Source organism: Myxocyprinus asiaticus, chromosome 10 (genome assembly GCF_019703515.2).
Source record: "Myxocyprinus asiaticus isolate MX2 ecotype Aquarium Trade chromosome 10, UBuf_Myxa_2, whole genome shotgun sequence".
NCBI lineage: Eukaryota > Metazoa > Chordata > Actinopteri > Cypriniformes > Catostomidae > Myxocyprinus > Myxocyprinus asiaticus.
Window position 1 is genome coordinate 7245169 of NC_059353.1, and position 19903 is coordinate 7265071.

The window sequence follows — 19903 nt, forward strand, 5'->3', positions numbered from 1 at the left end:
AGCTTCCCTCCCTCCAGGACATATATACCAGGCGGTGTGTGAAAAAAGCTCGGAGGATCATCAGAGACTCCAGCCACCTGAGCCATGGGCTGCTCTCACTGCTACCATCAGGCAGGCGGTATCGCAGCATCAGGACCCGCACCAGCCGACTTCATGATAGCTTCTTCCCCCAAGCAATCAGACTTTTGAACTCTTGATCTCCCACGATCAAAATACATCAGCACTGCACCTTATTACTCTTACTCTTATATTTCACACCGGAATTATATTATTATTATAAATATTCTCTCTTAACAACTGACTATCAACCGACAGCCTGAATGTCAATACAGTACAATACAACCTAATGTACATTCTATATATACTATATATACTTTTTTATTGTATTGTGTGTATTGTATACTGTACAGTGTATGTTATTATTTGTATACTGTTGAGTGTAATTATGTGTATAACAGATGTTTAATTGTGCTGTGTTAATTTGATGTTATTGTAAATTGGTATATGTCTCATCACTTTCACGACTGCTATGTTGATTGGAACTGCACCCAAGAATTTCACACACCATTGCACTTGTGTATATGGCTGTGTGACAATAAAAGTGATTTGATTTTCTGACAAAACGTACCCCAAAAAAATTATGACACTACTTACTGCATTAATTTTGTCCAATCAAATGCTTTCTAGAATGAAAATGCACCCTCCCCCTACATCTGATAAGCACCTGTTGCTGTGTTCTTATCTGCAGTGATACCTTCGAAAGGCACTTCAAAGGGAGCACAATCCATGCTGTAGGGTCGTTCCAAACAGAATTTCCAAAAAGAATCACTTAAAAAGTGAGTTCAAAATGAGTTCCGTTTTCACCATTCAGCCAACTGAAGCTCTCACAGTGGAGGCCAGTTGTCTTTGAAGGGAATAGGGCATAGGGATGGTCACTTCTGAACAGAATGTGCATGAGGGAGTTGGATGCAAGACAAGTTGCTGGAGTTTATTTATATTTTGAATGCAGCTGTTTCTTAGGATGTACAGCATGAGTGAGGGGTTTTTATTCTTTATGTTTAGTGTATTGTGATTCAAAACATGGATATATTGTGATCTTTTACTCGCTTGTTTCTTATTCATCTGCATTGACTTCAGCTCCAGCCTTGTTGTAAGCAAAGACTGCTATGCGCTGTGTTTGTTTGTGGTTATGTAGTAACATGGTCAGTTAGATCATCATTCGTGTCAGTGGAAAAGCAGTTTCTTTTCACAGGGACTTTAACAATATATACAGAAATGCTTATGAAAGACACCACTGTGTGTGTGTGTGTGTGTGTGTGTTGGAACATTTGTGAGATTACTCTCTTTTGTGACGTGCATTACCTCATTACAGATGCGCTGTGGAAGGTTGCGCATACGGACTCTTACAGGACTCTGAACTTCATCAGAAGAGGCTCCTGAAGCCTGATCACTCTCTCCATCTGAACCCATTTTAACATGAACTATATATGTAAACACACACAGAACACAAGCACACATTTGAGGCCTTGTACTTCATGTCACTGCACACAACACAAGAATAAAACCCATGATCCAGTGTTGAGAACATTATGACAGGTCATCTGATCTGATACTTGCAGCTTCTCATGTTAGGGTACCAGCAGTTTAGGAAAATAAACTGGTGTATAAAGGGGAGTTCACACTGACAGAGTTTTGCAGGGACAAAACAATTAGAAATCATTAATTTTCAGAGTTATCGACGTGAAGCAACATGAGTGTCAGAGACTGTGTATGAAGTGAAGGTGTCCTAACAAAGGTATGTAAAGAAACTCATCCTGTCTCTCTGTCTCTCAAGAGAATATACAATGTTTTCTCCACAATGTACGAAATAAAGCGCTACACTTGAAGGCATTGTAAATTGCTTGTAAATTGCATCTGCCAAATGCATTAATGTAAATATGCTGATTAGTATATTAACCAATAGCTCTTAGCCTAAGTGACGTTAAGAACTATTAAAAAGACAAACTTTTTTTTTGTTTAGAACAATGTACACTAATAAATTATGCACAATATAAGACTGGGAATTTGTCTTAAAGAAATAGTTCACCCAAAAATTAAATTCTCTCATCATTTGCTCACCCTCATGCCATCCCAGAGTGTATGACTTTCTTTCTTCTGCAGAACACAAACAAAGATTTTTAGATGAATATTTCAGCTCTGTAGGTCTATAAAATGCAAGTGAATGGTGGCCAGAATTTGAAGCTCCATAAAGCACATAAAGGCAGCACAAAAGTAATCCATATGTCTCCAGTGGTTAAATATATGTTTTCAGAAGCAACATGATAGGTGTGGGTGAGAAACAGGTCAATATTTAAGTCCTTTTTTACCATAAATCTCCACATTCTTCTTTTGTTTTTGGCGATTCGCATTCTTTGTGCATATCGCCAACTACTGGGCAGGAAGGAGAATTTATAGCAAAAGGACTTAAATATTGATCTGTTTCTCACCCACACCTATCATATCTCTTTTGAAGACATGGATTTAACCACTGGAGTCCACCATTAACCACTGGCCACCATTCACTTGCATTGAAAGGACCTAAAGAGCTGAAATATTCTTCTAAAAATCTTTGTTTGTGTTCAGCAAAAGGAAGAAAGTCATACACATCTGGGATGGCATGAGGGTGAGTAAATCTATAGGGTGAACTATCCCTTTAAGAAATAAAATTGGGACCATTTTGATTTTATATTGCTTTAAGATGCTGGAGTGCATAAAAAAAAAAAAAAAAAAAAAAAAAAAAAAAAAAAAATATATATATATATATATATATATATATATATATATATATATATATATATATATATATATATATATTGCATAAAACATGAAGTCTTCATTTATGACCATTAAGATTTTTTTGCATTGTGACATTATTTTCTGCACACTCAAGCACATTTTACCACCCAATTCTCATTACGTAACACATCTGGATATTTTCCTTTTATTATTCTCGTCATTTTCAATTATGATTCTCATTACCATAACAGTCTGTACAGTTAAACACACACACATGCAGCGCGGCCGCGTGCGTCTCGCTCTCTCGAACTGGCGCCTCCGGCCCCCCTTTATCTCGCTGTCCTGCTGATCATCTGATTCAGCACTGGCCACGACCTCCTCCTCATCACATGTATACTATGTACAACTGAAATAATATGTCTTTTTTTTTTTTACAGTGTGGTAATGAGAATATCATAATGATCATCTTTTTTGCATCAAGGTACTGAGAATTCGGGGGGTAAAATGCAGTTAAATGTAGGTAAAATGAGTAACTGTCATGAAAATAATGTCACACTTTTTAAAATCTTAGGGGCCCAAAAAATAGTCTTGATTTTCCATATGCAAAATATTCCAGGTGAAAGTTTTGCACTTCAGATCATCCCAGCACTAAATTTACCTGTCAAGAAGCTAAAAACCAATGAAGTCTAGAGACCCAAACAAGAGAGGTGATGAGGGGTTGCCAGCAGTGTGAGAGAACACTGAAGAGTGCTAAACAGGCCAGTGTTAGTGTCTTGCTATTGGCTGGACCTAGATATTCTGTTAATGTACACTCTCTGGACAATAACATTAACATTCTCAAGCTTCAATGACAAAACTGCAAGAACTTAAAGATTGCTGAGTTTTAATATTACTGAAACATGGCTATAGGATAATATCCCTGACTCTGCAGTTCAGCTTCATGTGTCTATGTGAACAATGGATGGTGTACAAATGATTTTATAATATGTGTGTGTCTGTAAAAAGCCTGTCCTTACCACAGTCCAGTGACACGGGGGGCTCGTCCAATCCAGTGTGTTCTGGAAGATCTGACAGACTTTCATCAAGACGCCGGACACTGTGCAAGCTCATGGACAGACGCTTTTTTATGATCTTCATGCGGTCCATCAAAGCTCGGCTCTGCCTGCGGCCTAGACGATTCTGGAAGTTCAAGGTATATTTAAACATATTCAATAGCTGCAACTTATTCTCTTACAAATGACCCTTAAAACATTTACAATCCCTCTCAGTGTACATAATAAGACACACTTTAGGGGGTCACATCAGTTAGAGCACACACTAAATTTAATTACTCTTTACCATCAACAAATAACCATGAAAGAATAGCAGACACTTAATGGCTACATACACACTGTAGCTAAATATGGTTTTCAGTCCTCCGATTGCTCAGTTTTGGTCTGATTGTGCTTTATTGTCCTCTTGGAACTTGACAGCATCACCATCCACTTTCATTGTATGGAAAAAAAAAAGAGCAGCTTGGATGTTCTGCTAAATTTCTCCTTTAACGTTCCATAGAAGTCAAACAATTCTGAAATATGAGGGTGAGGAAATCGTGACAGAATTAACATTTTTGGGTTAACTAACCCTTTAAGTGGCATTTAAATATGCCTCTTATCAGATGGATATGTTGGCTGTATTTTAGCTTGAATATTTAGCTGATATGCCCATTTGAAATCATTGATCTAATCATTTAAATTCTTAAACATTGCCTATTAAAGGTGATAGCCACAAGTTAACAAGACAAAAGACAAATAATCACAAGGCAGAGCGATGACTTGAGCTTTAAAAAACTACACTTTTGTGAGTGTTTCTAACTAAACAAGCTACATTTTATGCATTGCTGCATTCCAAAATATGTCAGACCACAGTTCATAATCCAACACAAGAACACGTTGTCTTTGGGTTTACCTGACCCTAATCTGACACATTTCTTAGGGGGTGTTTACAAAAGACGCATTCTTGCATTTAAAACCGCTAGACGGAGTGCAACAGAATGGAACTGACCACAGAAGTCTAAAAACTAATTTTATTTTGATTATTTTTATCTTGTCTCGCCATCTAAAAAAACAAAACGCACGTGGTAGGACACTCAAAAACTGTGTGAGGCTGCAGTGACTCTGCGGACAGGAGAGGCGTAATAAGTAATAAGAAGTGTGTAATAAGTTTACGCTTCAAATGTAAAACTCCCTGGATACATAAATAGTCATATGTGGTACCATTTGAACATATTTATGTAACATAAAAAAAATAAATACCTGAATACTTCAGTATCACAAATGAGCACCACCTTGTGGCAATCATACAGAAATATGAATATGACTATAAAAGTTTTTCAAATAGCACTAAAACAGTCAAGGTATAAATCAAAAGAAAGCTCTTGTTTTTAGGAATGTGACTACGCAGTTATTTATTTTTATTTTTTTTCATAATACCACAGTTCGAATGATTACCTAAAGAATCACAAAGTGAAATATGATCTCTCTGAAAGACAAAAATATCAAGTCTGCTCCGATCACTGTTTCTGTAAGCCCCAAGTAGCCACAAACTCTATATCAGCACTTACCTTAGGCTATTTTCTTTCAAATTGGCCATTTTCTCTGAGCTTTCTTGAGTATATAATCCAGTGTTATGTCTCAAATGCCCAGCAGAAAAAGCATGACAAACAAATCATTGGCAAAATATGTTTTCAACTTTTGATGGTAAAATACTTTACATCAGCGATTTTGGAAAGTCATGGAAACATACAGAGCACCTTAGAGGACAGGGAGGGAATTTGTTTTCTATAATAGTTCCCTCACAATAGTTTGCATTCTCTCGTAAAAAGTTTTGCATTTCCTTGCAATAAGTTTTGAATTCGCTCGTAATAGTTTGTTCCCTTACAATACATTTTGCGTTCCTTCGCAAAAGTTTGCATTCCCTCACAATAAGTTTTGCATTCCCTCGTGATAGTTTGCATTCCCTTGCAATAAGTTTTGCATTCCCTAGCAATAGTTTGCGCTCCCTTGTAAAAAGTTTTGCTTTCCCTCAAAATAGTTTGTGCTCCTTCGCAAAAAGTTTTGCCTTTCCTCGTAATAGTTTGCATTCCCTTGCGATAAGTATTGCATTCCCTTGCAATAGTTTGCGTTCACTCGCAACATGTTTTGTATACCCTCATAATAGTTTGCAATCCCTTGCAATAAGTTTTGCGTTCCCTCGCAATAGTTTGCGCTCCCTTGTAAAGTTTTGCTTTCCCTCAAAATAGATTGTGCTCCCTCGAAAAACATTTTGCATTCCCTTGCAATAGTTTGCGTTCCCTTGCAATAAGTTTTGCGTTCCCTTGCAATAGTTTGCATTCCCTAGCAATACGTTTTCCATTCCCTCACAATAGTTTGCGCTCCCTTGCAAAAAGTTTTGCTTTCCCTTGCAATTGTTTGTATTCCCTCCCAATAGTTACCCCTCCCTCACAAAAAGATTTGCCTTCCCTCGCAATAGTTTGTGTTCCCTTGCAAAAAGTTTTGCCTTGCTTCATAATAGTTTGCGTTACCTTGCAAAAAGTTTGCATTCCCTCGCAAATAGTTTTGCTTTCCCTCGCAATAGTTTGTGTTCCCTCGTAAAAAGTTTTGCTTGCCCTTGCAATAGTTTGCATTCCCTCGCAAAAAGTTTTGCTTTCCCTCACAACAGTTTGTTCCTTTGCAGAAAGTTTTGCATTTCCTTTCAATAGTTTGTGATCCTTCCCAGTAGTTACCACTCCCTCGCAAGAAGTTTTGCACGCCCTATCTGTCACTCACTCGACGTTGTGTCGATGTAGTGACACTAGGGGTCGCCCTTGGGAGCCCCAAACACCTCTGATCTTTGAGAAAAGGCCAATGGGAATTGGCGAGTGGAATTTGCATGCCACTCTCCCGGACATACGGGTGTAAAAGGAGCTGGCTCGCAACCACTCATTCAGATTTTTTCTTCGGAGCCGAGTGGTTGTGTTCAGCGAGCTGAATCCTCTGCCGTTCCATTCACCTCTAGAAAACTGTTGGAGTTTACGGCGCATTACAGCGGCTTCTCCCCCTCGCACACCAGTGGACTGCTTCGACAGTCTAAAAGAGTATATATTCTTGTAATAAAAGAGTATATTTTCCCTACTAAAAGAGTGGCACTGATGGAGAGAGTCTTTTTAAAGATGCCTCTCCATCTGTGATTATTTCCTGGTTGCGGTCGTTACCTCTCCGCTTCCGATGGCCATGATCGCTGTCTTACGTATTTGGGCGCTCCTCCACTCTCACTACCCTCAACGGTGGGGCTGCCAGGGGGTACTCGGCAATTCCCCAGGTGGATAAGGCGGTTACGGTGCACCTGTGCCCGCAAAACGCCACCACTTGGCGGAAACGCCCGAGACTCCCGTCCAGCGCCTGTAGGTTTACATCGTCTCTGGTGACTCTGGTGCCGCTGGACAGGCTGCCTCCACCCTGCATGCCATGGCTCTCCTGCAGGTGCACCAAGCCAAGGCCTCCTACCTGCAGTCATTCTCTGTCAGCGACACGTGCCTGGAGTTCGGTCCGGAATACTCTCACATGGTCCTGAGGCCTCGATTGAGCTATATGCCCAAGGTTCCCACGACCCCATTTAGGGATCAAGTGGTGAACCTGCAAGTGAAGCTGCCCCAGGAGGAGGCAGGCTCAGCCTTTTCGTTGCTGTGTCCGGTGCATTCCTTTAGAGGCTCTGAGCAGCTCTTTGTCTGTTTTGGAGGACAGCAGAATGGGAGCGCTGCCTCCAAACAGAGGATCGCCCACTGGTTGTTGATGCCATCACTTTGGCATACCATGCCCAGGATGTGCCACCCCCTTTGGGGCTTCGGGCACAATCCACCAGGCCTGACCAATGGCGCCTCTTTGGCAGACATCGGTAGAGCAGCGGTCTGGGCAACACCCAATACCTTCGCGAGGTTCCTCAATCTCCGGGTTGAGCCGGTTCATCCCGTGTGTTGTCAGGTACGAACAGGTAAGTTTGCGGGACAACTGGCCAGGTGTACCGCTTGTGTATATCACCTTTCCCCTACTGGAGGGGGAGACGTACACTTGTTACACCCCAGCCATGTTCACAAGGTCGTGGACCCTGGATGTCCTTCCTCCTTAGCCCTGTGGCAGGTGAGTTTGCGGGGAAACTCGATGCTGGACCAGTACGTGTGCTATAAGGCCTTGTACTGGGGTAGATGCTCCACATGCGCTGGTTGCCTGTTTGTAACCCCATGTGATGTATCTTCCTTGAGACGGTTTCCCTGTTGGTAAATCCGCGTCTTCCTTAGGCAGAGTTTCCCTCTGCCACCGGTTGCCGTGTTTGTAGAGCTCCGTCCTCTCTGGGTAGGATCTACCATGGGGACTTCTCCACATGCAACACTGCCGACAAGACTCGGTAAGACAATGTGACGTATTTCCACACAATTGCCTCCCCTTCGGGCAGGATGTGGTCTCCGTGGTGTCTTCCCCTTGGAAATGGACACCCCCCCGACGCGGACATTTATGGCCCCCAGCTGAATGATTTCCATTCTTTTTTGGGGAGAAAAAAAGAAGAGAAGAGGCCATTTTGGGCAGTCGACTTGTCCCCGAGGTGCGGGGGGCCGTACAATGCTCATAGGAATGTTGGAGGAGGTTAAATGACGGCCAGGTGCGCTGGCTATGAGGCACGCAATGGCTTGACCATCTCGCACTGCCAGTCCACACAGTTCAGCTAGTTGTGGCGTTTCGTATAGGGACCCCTAGTGTCACTACATCGACACAACATTGAGTGAGTGACAGATAGGGAACGTCCTAACATTTATTGCAAGGGAACGCAAAGTATTACGAGGGAATGCAAAAATTTTTTGTGAGGGAGTGCAAACTATTGCGAGGGAACGTCCTGGTTACTTTCGTAACCTCCATTCCCTGATGGAGGGAACAAGACGTTGTGTCCCTCCTGCCACAACTCTGAACTACCCGCTGAAATGGCCGGGACCCTGTCTCGGCTCCTCAGCACAAAACCTGAATGAGTGGTTGCGAGCCAGCTCCTTTTATATCCGTATGTCCGGGGGAGTGGCATGCAAATTCCACCCGCCAATTCCCACTGGCCTTTTCTCAAAGTTCAGAGGTGTTTGGGGCTCCCAAGGGTGACCCCTAGTGTCACTACATCGACACAATTTCTCGTTCCCATTTTGCATTCCCTCGTAATACTTTGCGTTCCCTTGCAATAAGTTTTGCAATCCCTCGCAGCAGTTTGTGATCCTTTGCAATAGTTTGCGCTCCCTTGCAAAAAGTTTTGCTTGCCCTCGCAATAGTTTGCATTCCCTCACAAAAAGTTTTGTGTTCCCTCGCAATAGTATGAGTTCCCTCACAAAAAGTTTTGCTTGCCCTCGCGATACTTTGCATTCCCTCGCAAAACGTTTTCTTTCCCTCGCAATAGTTTGCATTCTCTCGCAAAATGTTTTGCTTTCTCTCGCAATAATTTGCATTCCCTCGCAAAAAGTTTTGCTTTCCCTCGCAATAGTTTGAGTTCCCTCGCAAAAAGTTTTGCATTTCCTTGCAATAGTTTGTGTTCCCTCCCAATAGTTACCGCTCCTTCACAAAAAGTTTTGCAAATGTTTTGCGTTCCCTTGCAATAGTTTGCGCTCCCTCACAAAACCTTTTGAGTTCCCTCACAATAGTTTGCATTCCCTCGCAAAAAGTTTGCTTTCCTTCACAATAGTTTGCATTCCCTCACAGTTTTTCTTTCCCTCACAATAGTTTACGCTCCCTCGCAAAACATTTTGAGTTCCCTCGCAATAGTTTGCGCTCCCTCACAAAACTTTTTGAGTTCCCTTGCAATAGTTTGCGCTCCCTTGCACAAAGTTTTGCTTGCCCTCGCAATTGTTTACGTTCCCTCGCAAAAAGTTTGCTTTCCCTCGCAATAGTTTGTGCTCCCTCGCAATAGTTTGCGCTCCCTCAAAAAACATTTTGAGATCCCTCACAATAGTTTGTGTTCCCTCACAAAACTTTTTGAGTTCCCTCGCAATAGTTTGTGCTCCCTCGCAATAGTTTGCGCTCCCTCAAAAAACATTTTGAGATCCCTCACAATAGTTTGTGTTCCCTCACAAAACTTTTTGAGTTCCCTCACAATAGTTTGTGTTCCCTCACAAAACGTTTTGCTTGCCCTAGCAATACTTTGCATTCCCTCACAAAAAGTTTGCTTTCCCTCGCAATAGTTTGCGTTCCCTTGCAAAAAGTTTTGCTTTCCCTCACAATAGTTTGCGTTCCCTCGCAAAAAGTTTTGCTTTCCCTCGCAATAGTTTGCGTTCCCTCACAAAACGTTTTGCGTTCCATCGCAATAGTTTGAGTTCCCTCGCAAAAAGTTTTGCTTGCCCTAGCAATACTTTGCATTCCCTCACAAAATGTTTGCTTTCCCTCGCAATAGTTTGCATTCCCTCGCAAAAAGTTTGCTTTCCCTCGCAATAGTTTGCGTTCCCTTGCAAAAAGTTTTGCTTTCCCTCGCAATAGTTTGCGTTCCCTTGCAAAAAGTTTTGTTTGCCCTCGCAACAGTTTGCGTTCCCTCACAAAAAGTTTTGCTTTCCCTCGCAATAGCTTGCACTCCCTCACAAAACGTTTTGAGTTCCCTCGCAAAAACTTTTGCTTTCCATCGCAATAGTTTGTGTTCCCTCTCAAAAAGTTTTGTTTTCCCTCACAATAGTTTGCGCTCCCTCACAAAATGTTTTGAGTTCCCTCACAATAGTTTGTGCTCCCTCACAAAAAGTTTAGCTTTCCATCGCAATAGTTTGCATTCCCTCACAAAATGTTTTGCTTTCCCTCGCAATAGTTTGCGCTCCCTCACAAAACGTTTTGAGTTCCCTCGCGACAGTTAGCACTCCCTCACAAAAAGTTTTGAGTTCCCTACCAATAGTTTGCATTCCTTCCCAACAACAGCTTCCACTCTTCTGGTAAGGCAGTCCACTAAAAATCGATTTTTTTTTTATGCTGATTTGAAATACAGTATAATGTTTGATTGTAATCTTGACCGATGGTTTTGGAGAATTCTGTCTTTACCCATTCTAATATATAGAAGCTGTACTTTTATGCCGCTTGTGTCCATATAAAATAGCTGCCTGGGAGCATTCCCAAGATTGCTGCAGAGAGGACTGACTTGCCTTGAAAGCGACTTTGGCACAGCCCACTACTAAGATGGGGGTGTCCACATACAGTAGCCTATTTTTGGCCATGTTGTGCTATGAAATCAGACATAAATAAATAAATACATAAATATTGATTAATACTGATTAATTAATAAATTAATAAAAAAATATACAAAGATCTAAAGTTCCACTGATGCAATATAGTGTGGGAAAAATTTTTTTTATAATTGAATAGGCACAGCCCTACTATAAGATATCTTTGAGTAAGGAAAACATTTTTGTTCTTCATAGTGAGTCTTGCCCCCTGTCGTAGTCTCATGCTTCTGCATATTTTTCTTCATCAATAAAACTTCATTTCATCAAGCTTGAATATATGTATGTGCAAATTGAGATTTGAGAGCTATAGCAGAGGGCAAGATTTCCAGTAAATAACTTTGTATGAGGAATAGACCAAAATAAACCAACAGTATAACTCAAGATGACTTAAGAAGTCTTCTTATAACAACACGTGGAGTCATATTGACTACTTTTATTACCTTTATGGTGCTTTTTTGTCCTTTTGGGAGCTCAACAGTACCTGGGCACTGTTTGCTTTTTTTGTTGGCCTATGGTAAAGAGCAGCGTGAACATTCTCCTGTTTAAACATCTCCTTTTGTGTTCCATTGAAGAAGAAAACAATCAAATGGGTTTAGAAAGTCATGAGGGTGAGAAATGATGACAGAATATTAAATTTTGGTTAAACTAACCCTTTAAATGACGAAGGTGATACATGATATGTATTTGCGTTCTTTAAAGCAGCTGACTGGCGTTTACTTTGACATCTTGTCCCAGCGCAAAACTCACGCGTCATTTCAGTCAGTCGTGTTCAGTTCAGATTCTCAAATCAATGGATTTCATGACAACACACGCTATAAAATCGCTGAGTTAGAGGTAAAACCAACATAACTGTACCGCGGTCAGTCACTCTACTTAAAGTTTATAACTGCAGCAATAATGAAAGCATCCTAAATGAAGAATCATGACTCAAGCACCGCAGCGGGTCATACAGATACAGTACCTGCAGTAAGACGCGACGCGTGTGATGTCCTCTGAGACAGCCGCATTCAGTACTACTCACTGCAGTACAGTAAGTCACATTTATATCTCACAAGATAACATCTGTACTGTGATAAGGTGAATGTTTAAAGCGTTCGAGCTGAATCACGGACAGATGAACGGACATTTCTCCGGGACTCCTTGTGATCACGTGACCGCGCAGCCCTGTGATGCTGACGCGTGTTACAGTAAATATCCCATAGCGGAATCATTGCTCTTCATACATTAACACCTTTCATATTTATAACATTATTTATAATATATAAGAACAACATTTAAAGGACAATAAGGAAAATAATGCGTACATTTTATTAGCGTGTAATAAGAAAAAACTATTATAGTTAAAGCCACAATCGCAGTCTTAATATAATTTTTTTGTAATCAAATTCTCTTTTTAGATTAAAAAACATAATGACAGAATGTCCGAATTTGGGGTGTGTCGTAAGCTTATAAGTGTGATTTCCATCAGTCAACAACACATTAATGTATTACTTATAAATTAGCCTGCATCTATTATCACTTTTGATTTTATTTTCGCCCAAAACAGTAAACTGCAACAAAAGCAGGCTACCACAGCATTTCCATCTGTTTCTATGCTCTGCAAAATTGTCCTGATCCAAGAGGTCATCACTTGCAATGTCTAGAGGTTGATTTTGAGGTACATTTTACATTGTTGCCAATTTAAGTAGCTAAAGAGAATCCCTGAAATTGTCACATTTATTTTCAGACAAAATACTTATTTGTCATGTTCAGTTTTGTGATTAAAACTGAAGGTGATTAAATCCCACATTTTTCAATAACTGTCCAATAAGTGCAAGGATGGTGTTTGGGGTAAAAATGTTGCCCTTTAACTATTGGCCCTACTGTATATCTACACTATATCACTATAATAGCCCCCCTCCCAAGTGTGAGGTAATAGGCCCCATCACTGCCATTTAAAAAAAAAAAAAAAAACATTTTAATCAAAATCATTATTATCTGTTATTATTTCTTTTAACAGAAATTTTGCTCCATCAATATTCAATCTTTTTTTTTCTTTCTTTTTTTTTTGGAAAAAAAAATGAAAAAAATGAAAACAACTAATTTAAGTAGCCCTGTTGTACCATCCTTAAAACTAGATAATGGTGTAAGACTTCTTCCACCTTTTTAAGGTACATTAATAGAAAGGGACAAATTTGTTCTTTGAAGAATAAGATCTGCACCCTCATGTATCTTTTTCCTTGAGAGGGAAAACATTATTGTAACACATTTACAACTTACTAAGCACATGTATCAACTGCATCTCTGGATTTTCAAGTCAAGTCATTTTTATTTGTATAGCGCTATCATTGTTTCAGAGCAGTTTTACAGAACATTTTTAAAGCCCCCGGTGACCAGTTTTATAGAAAATCATGCCTTAATGTCTTTAAGGGGACTCTTAGAGCTGTTTGGGATGCTGTTGCTTACCATAAAAACAGTTGTAATCATAGTCTGTATCAGTGTATCTGAATCAAATTTTAATGCAATAATAACCATTAGGATGGAGATCTATAAACACACCAGAGATAGTGTTATCCAGAAATCTGTTTATTCATGAATCATTTATTTACATATTGAATAACTTTTTTACGATTTCTTAAGCCTTGCTTAAACCTTATTAAACCTTATTTAGGCTGATAAATTTCTCACCTGGCCTGCTAAAGAGCACAGTGTTGTTGCTTTTCTCCAGGTCATTTATAAGTAATGCATTATTAAAGCAATATTCTGGGTTCAATACAAGTTAACAGCATTTGTGGCATAATGTTGATTACCAGACAACTTCATTTAGACTCATCCCTCTTTTTCTTAAAAAAAAATCAAAATCAAAAATCTGGTCAATGCAGATTTCATAATTTCCAATAATATGACCAAATGACCACTATTTTTAAGCCCGACACCTTTCCGCTCTTCGAAGCTCTCACAATGGAGAGTAAAGTCTTTGAAGGAAATAGAGTGTAGGGATGATCACTTCTGAATGGAACGCACCCCATCATTCAGATGAGTTAGAAAATATATAGCACCGCGAGCCAGAACTGCCTGAACTCTTTGCCAAATTTCACCAAACCCTTGATAGATACTGTAGGAGCCTACTGTATTTGTTAAATTCATCAATATTTAAAGTGTTTGATCAAGTTAAAATATTTAATAATTTATTTCATCTTTAAATAAATGCATTTGTATGCATAATTTGTAGTATTTACACTGAGTTTACATTTTGTATAACAAATGTTAAAATGGTACTGTCTCTTTAAGTACAGTGGCTGTTCAGCAAACATGTTTCAGTTGATCGGTTTATTTACCACATCTGTGCTGTGTGTTTGAATTAATCTGACTGTAAATAACAGAACAGGTATTAAAAGAGACTTAAATCAATGAAAATAGCTTGTGTAGATCTCAACTTTAAAAGATAACTGACAGCCCTAAAATGGAACTGATTGCAAACTGATTGCAAATGTTGTATTATGGCTTAAGTTCTAAAATAGAATTGATTGCAAACTGTTTGTATTTTTTCTTAAGTTCTAGAATGGAAATTGTTTGCAAACTGTAATGATGCTTTAAGTTCTAGAATGGAATTGATTGCAAACTTTATATCATTGCTTAAGTTCTAAAATAGGATTTATAGTAAACTGTTTGTATAATTGATTGTAACTGTTTGCATTAGGGCTTAAGTTCTACAATGGTATTGTTTGTATAAGTTTACCTCACTCTGCAGGATCATAACAGCAAGGTTGATGTGATGGTGTTCTAGTGTGGCTGATGTCCCATATAGGAGAGAGAGAGCTGAACCCGTCCTGAGAAAGACAGAAATGTCATTCTATTGCCGTTCTGAATTCTGTACATTCAATATCCCAAATCCCATCAACACTCATGTGTGCAAAGTAAAGATAGTCATATAATTCTACAAAACCATGCACATGCTCATATAGACTCCAGCACAGCTCCTACGTGCTAAACATCTACACTTGTTAGTGAATACATTCAGTTTAAAAAGATGTCAAACTAAAGCCATGGACAATCAGACTCCTGCTTTTAGAGGAGATTGGATTGATAAAGACAGACATAGCTAAGATAAGATAAAGAAGATACAGAGAGAGCTTTATGTAATAACACTTATGAAAGTTTCCCAATTTCCTCTTGGAAATGTTTGACCTTTACAAACTGTCACAAGGATGCTCAAGGACTCAATTTTGAACTGATAGTGTTTGAGTAGTAGCAGAGTCTCACTTGGCTTGGAAAGCATTGTTGGTCCCTCTGTGGTCCAAATCATGGCAAATGCAGCCCACTATCAGGGCCAGAATCTCTATCTCTGTCAGTGTCTCCTGGAACCCAGCCATCTGCAAACAAATACATACACACACAATGGGGTCCAAAAGTCTAAGACCACTACTTAAAATACTTCTATTTTTCATTCATCTAATTATGATTATAATATATTTATAATGTATTTATATTTATATGTTGACACACACTCACACACACACCACTACTCTAATACTGACCCTAGAACAGCACACACACAGTGTGGGTCACCCACAGTCAGCATTGAAAACATTCACTGGCAGACATTGAAAGTGTGTCTTCAGAGAAAGATCAATGTGTGATCATCGAGAGAGAGAGAGAGAGAGAGAGAGAGATGTGGATGGTGATGATGATGTGGAGATTTTAAGAATTTCAATCATTAAAAAAATATATATATATATATTGGGAAAGAACATGAGAAATATGGTAGAAGAGGAAGGGTAAAAAAAAGTGCCTGTGTGTGTGGGTGCAGACAGCAGCGGGGGAATGGCCCTCGTGGCCGTGGACATAGGCAGTGGCAGCGAAACGGGCGTCTGGCTCCTCCTCCCCTGGGCGGTGATAAGTTCCCCATTCTGCAGCGTGACTGGGTCGAACATTCGATTAAGCTCCATGCCGAACCCCAGGAACAAGGCACAGCAAGGGCGTTCATTGTCCTACATGGCGATTCCCCAATCGGCAGCCCTTGGTATAAGCAACCCGCACCTTCTCAGTGGGGAAATCAGAGGGCTGCAAAGAAAAGAACAGCACACACTGGGACAGAAAGGTGCTGCAAGATCCCTCACCTGAAAACGGGGCCACTGGAAGGATGCGTGCCTCTGGGCGCCAAGGGGTGTGGGGAGCCGTGAAACCAATGGGGGTGTGGCCTGAGGTGAGCCAGGATCAGAAGCAGGGTGGAGCTGCTGACGCCATCCTCTCCAACATGCAGCTCGAAGCCTGGAGCCGCCTCAGCTGGGCTTCTCGCTGTGAGAGGGCGTAGTGGAGACGATCCCTCCGTTGGGTCTGTGTGTGGTCGGATCATTCTGTCACGGGTGTGGGGAAGACAGGACCCAAAAGCAGAGGAGTGGATTTATTAAACAAACACAGAAGTTCTTTCTTCAAACTCAAAGTCAAGCCCAGGCTATGGTTTCCCCCGCCACGCAGGTGGAAATGAGGAATCTTCCTCCCAGGGAACTGAGCAAACGATCACTGGCATACGCAGTGGCCAACGAGAAGGTAACCACACCTCTGCAGACAGGCACACGAGCAAGCTCCGCCTATACAAAACAGCAAAGGTTAGACAAGACAGCTAACACCCACATAACAGTCGCAAACACGTCAGTACAAACACCACAATGATCAGACATGACACGCGGGGGTTTAAATAAGAGAAACAAACACGGGGCAGTTGTCGCTCGTAGCTGAAGGTTGTAATGATCAGCGTTCCCATGGAAACAATCAGAGTTCTCATGGTAATGCTGATTCAGCATGCCAGCGACACCTGAAACACATAAGGGCAAAATGTAAACACACTTTGACAGAAACAGACAAGGGAATGATGGTGGGCTAATCAAAGGAACATGCAACCTGCCAAGGTGCCATGACCGTGACATCAAAGCCGGCTGTATGACAGGGGCAATCTACCAAGGGAATTCACACCGGGAGATAAAGTACTTATATTACTATACACCTCAAGCTCTAAGTTACTCACCAAGTGGCAAGGGCTCTTTGAGGTCACATGGCGAGTCGGAGATCACGATTATGAGGTTAGGCGAATGGACAGGGGTGGTGCACGTCAAGTTTACCACCTCAACTTCCTAAAATCATGGAGGGAGGCGGTCCATGTGGACTTAGCAACAGTAGTCCCAGAGAGGGCGGAGCTCAGGCTGGAGGTGACTCTCAAACCAAATTAATTCACCCCGGTCCCGTGTGGAGACCACCTCTCACCGTCACAGCTCACAGACGTGGACAAGTTGCATTCAAAATTTGCGGATGTGTTGTTGCCTCTCCCTGGTCACATGAATCTCACAGAGCACCACATCGAGGCCACCCCATCACCTTCCTGAACACAAAAAAAGGTTGTTAAAGAAGAATTAGAGGCAATGCTTGATGTGCACATGCAAAATCTGAGAGCTGTCCAAGTTTCAACAGAAAATTTATGGAAGTACTTTAACTAAAATTATAAACTTCACATTTCTGCCTTTAAACCCTCCAAAAATAGGCCCCATTCACTTCCATTGTAAATGCCTCACTGTAACATCAATTTTTGCTTCTTTTTTGTGGTAATCAACATTATGCCACAAATGCTGTCAATTGAGCTTAACTTGTATTGAACCCAGAATATTCTGTAATACTGTTGTTTGGTGGCCTTCATGTTTATATGTCTACTTTGCACAGTTTCATTTTATGTGCTAAAATGAATGCATATTGTATTGCATTTATTGTGCATGTATTGAATGGTTTCTCATAATACCATTGTTGTAAACTGGGGACATTTGAGCATAATAGGTATCATCTATAGGTGAGCTCACAGGAAGAAGTCAGGTGTTGTTTGCTGGGGAAGCACACCCATTTTTTTTTATTTTATTATTATTATTATTATTTTTTTTTACATGAATTTGATACCAAAGTGAGTTTGTAAATAAAGACACAGACAGAAACTAAAACAGTTTTACCCTGCTGGAAAATCCAGCTTAAACTGGTAGCTGTTCTGTAACATGGAAGTTGGTTTCTAGTTGGTCAAAGCTGGTCACCGGTTGGTCAATCAGCCACTGTACCATTTTCCAAAACACAGCTACTATCTTAAGATGTATTTTCCAGGAGTTTAGGAATCTCACATTATGGGAGTAATGTGTGTTTGAGTAGTTCTATGCGGAATTTATAGAAATGGTCAAAACAACAACAACAACATTTTATTGTTTCTGGGTCACTTGTAATAGTGAAACAAGGTACCTAGAGAGGATACACATACTGATTTTTTTTTTTCTTTATTGCTTTTTTAATCTCTAAACAAATCTTGAGAAGAGCACACTATGGGTTAAACTGTGTCAGCCCTCATTCCCAAATGAATATGTATAACATCTACACCTACATTTACACCTGGATCCAAATTTATTTTAGATCATCTAATTTTAGATAGTTATGCATTTGTATATGTATTTAGACATCAACTATTATTTGTCAAAGTTTAGCATTGTGTCAGTTTTTGCAATAATGTTACATTATGCTTACAGTCAAACTTGACCATGGTGTTACAAAGAGAAGACAAAGACAAATAGACAAATATCAAAATTCAATAACTCTACAAAGTAAATTGGTTTACTTAAGTTTCTTTGTTTCCATAACAGAGAGATTCAGTGTTTTGTCTGGAAGGTGCGGCTCCCATGTAAGCATATCTATCGTGGTCAGACTAGGACTTTTTTTGTTCTTTGATCTCTCTCTATGTGTGTGTGTGTGAGAGAGAGAGAGAGAGAGAGAGAGAGAGAGAGAGAGAGAGAGAGAGAGAGAGAGAGAGAGAGAGAGAGAGAGAGAGAGAGAGAGAGTTTGCGTGCATGCGTGTGTGTGTGTGTATCTGCGTTCTGTCTTCTGGCTTTGTTAGTCTCACCCATTCATTTGTGTGTGTGTGCATGTTTTGCGTTGTGGGTGTTTTATAGCCCCACCCCTTCATTTCTGTATGTGTGTTCTGCATTGTGGCTGATTTATTGATCGTGATGTTCAAAGCATCAAAGCAATGACGTTTAACATTTCATTTTCTATAGATGGTAACCTATTTTTCTCATACATTTTCTACCGGACTTCATATTTTGTTCTGAAAAAAAATGACACATCATTGGATTATTCACCCAAGCAAGCTAACAAACAAGTAAACAAGTAATTTCTTTAACTCAGTTTAAAGCTAATAACCCAAGGTAAGATTTGATATAAAGTTTGAGGCTATTTGGGGCTAACAGGTCAGGGGTCAGCACAGAGGAGATTTTATGCCTTACCAAAATAAAATGTCACTTTGTGATATATTTGAAAATAATTCAAACTGTGGTATTAGGGCAACAAACCATTCAGTCACCTTCCTGAGAATGAGAGCTTTCATTTGATATATGACTTGTCTATTTAAGTGCTATGTGAAGGAATTTTATATTCATTTGAACATTTCTGTAACGTAACCTCTAGGTGGGGCCAGTTTGCGACACAGATGTTTTCAGGCCTTATTTTGTTATTTTATGTAACTAAATGCAAAAGTGATGGGGTTCTCAGAAAAGTTCAGTTCTAAGCTGCCTCTCTGCGTGCGCTTTATAAAAGTATGTTAAATTCGTACCTAAAATATGCACTTTCTCTTAGAGATTAATATACAGTATATTTTAACCTAAAATTCCTAACCTAAACAATATTATTTTGATAAAAAAATAAAAAAATAAAAAAAATTAATGGACATGTTATAGATAAACTACCCATTTACCCATATCGTTTTTCTCATATAAAGGAAACTTGTTTTACATGATGTTTGTTCAACAACAAAAATAATCCGTGACTTTTATTTTGACACGTAATGTCATGTGATACATGATGGTGTGATCAACTTCACACAGTGTATCAGCCGATTCA

The 19903-nt window shown here is 40.0% G+C and overlaps 1 protein-coding gene across 1 annotated transcript in view; it reads right to left on the reverse strand.

Annotated features, from left to right (window-relative positions):
• LOC127447266 (cyclin-dependent kinase 16) overlaps positions 1-12106 on the reverse strand; it is a 38958-nt gene extending 26852 nt beyond the window's left edge. The window contains exons 1-3 of the mRNA XM_051709037.1: positions 11973-12106; positions 3792-3954; positions 1363-1481 (exon numbers count right to left, since the gene is read on the reverse strand). Of these exons, the coding sequence (XP_051564997.1) occupies positions 1363-1481; positions 3792-3921 (249 nt within the window). The 5' untranslated portion in view covers positions 3922-3954; positions 11973-12106. The remainder of the gene's footprint in view (positions 1-1362; positions 1482-3791; positions 3955-11972) is intronic.
• Between the last annotated feature and the right edge of the window lie 7797 nt (positions 12107-19903).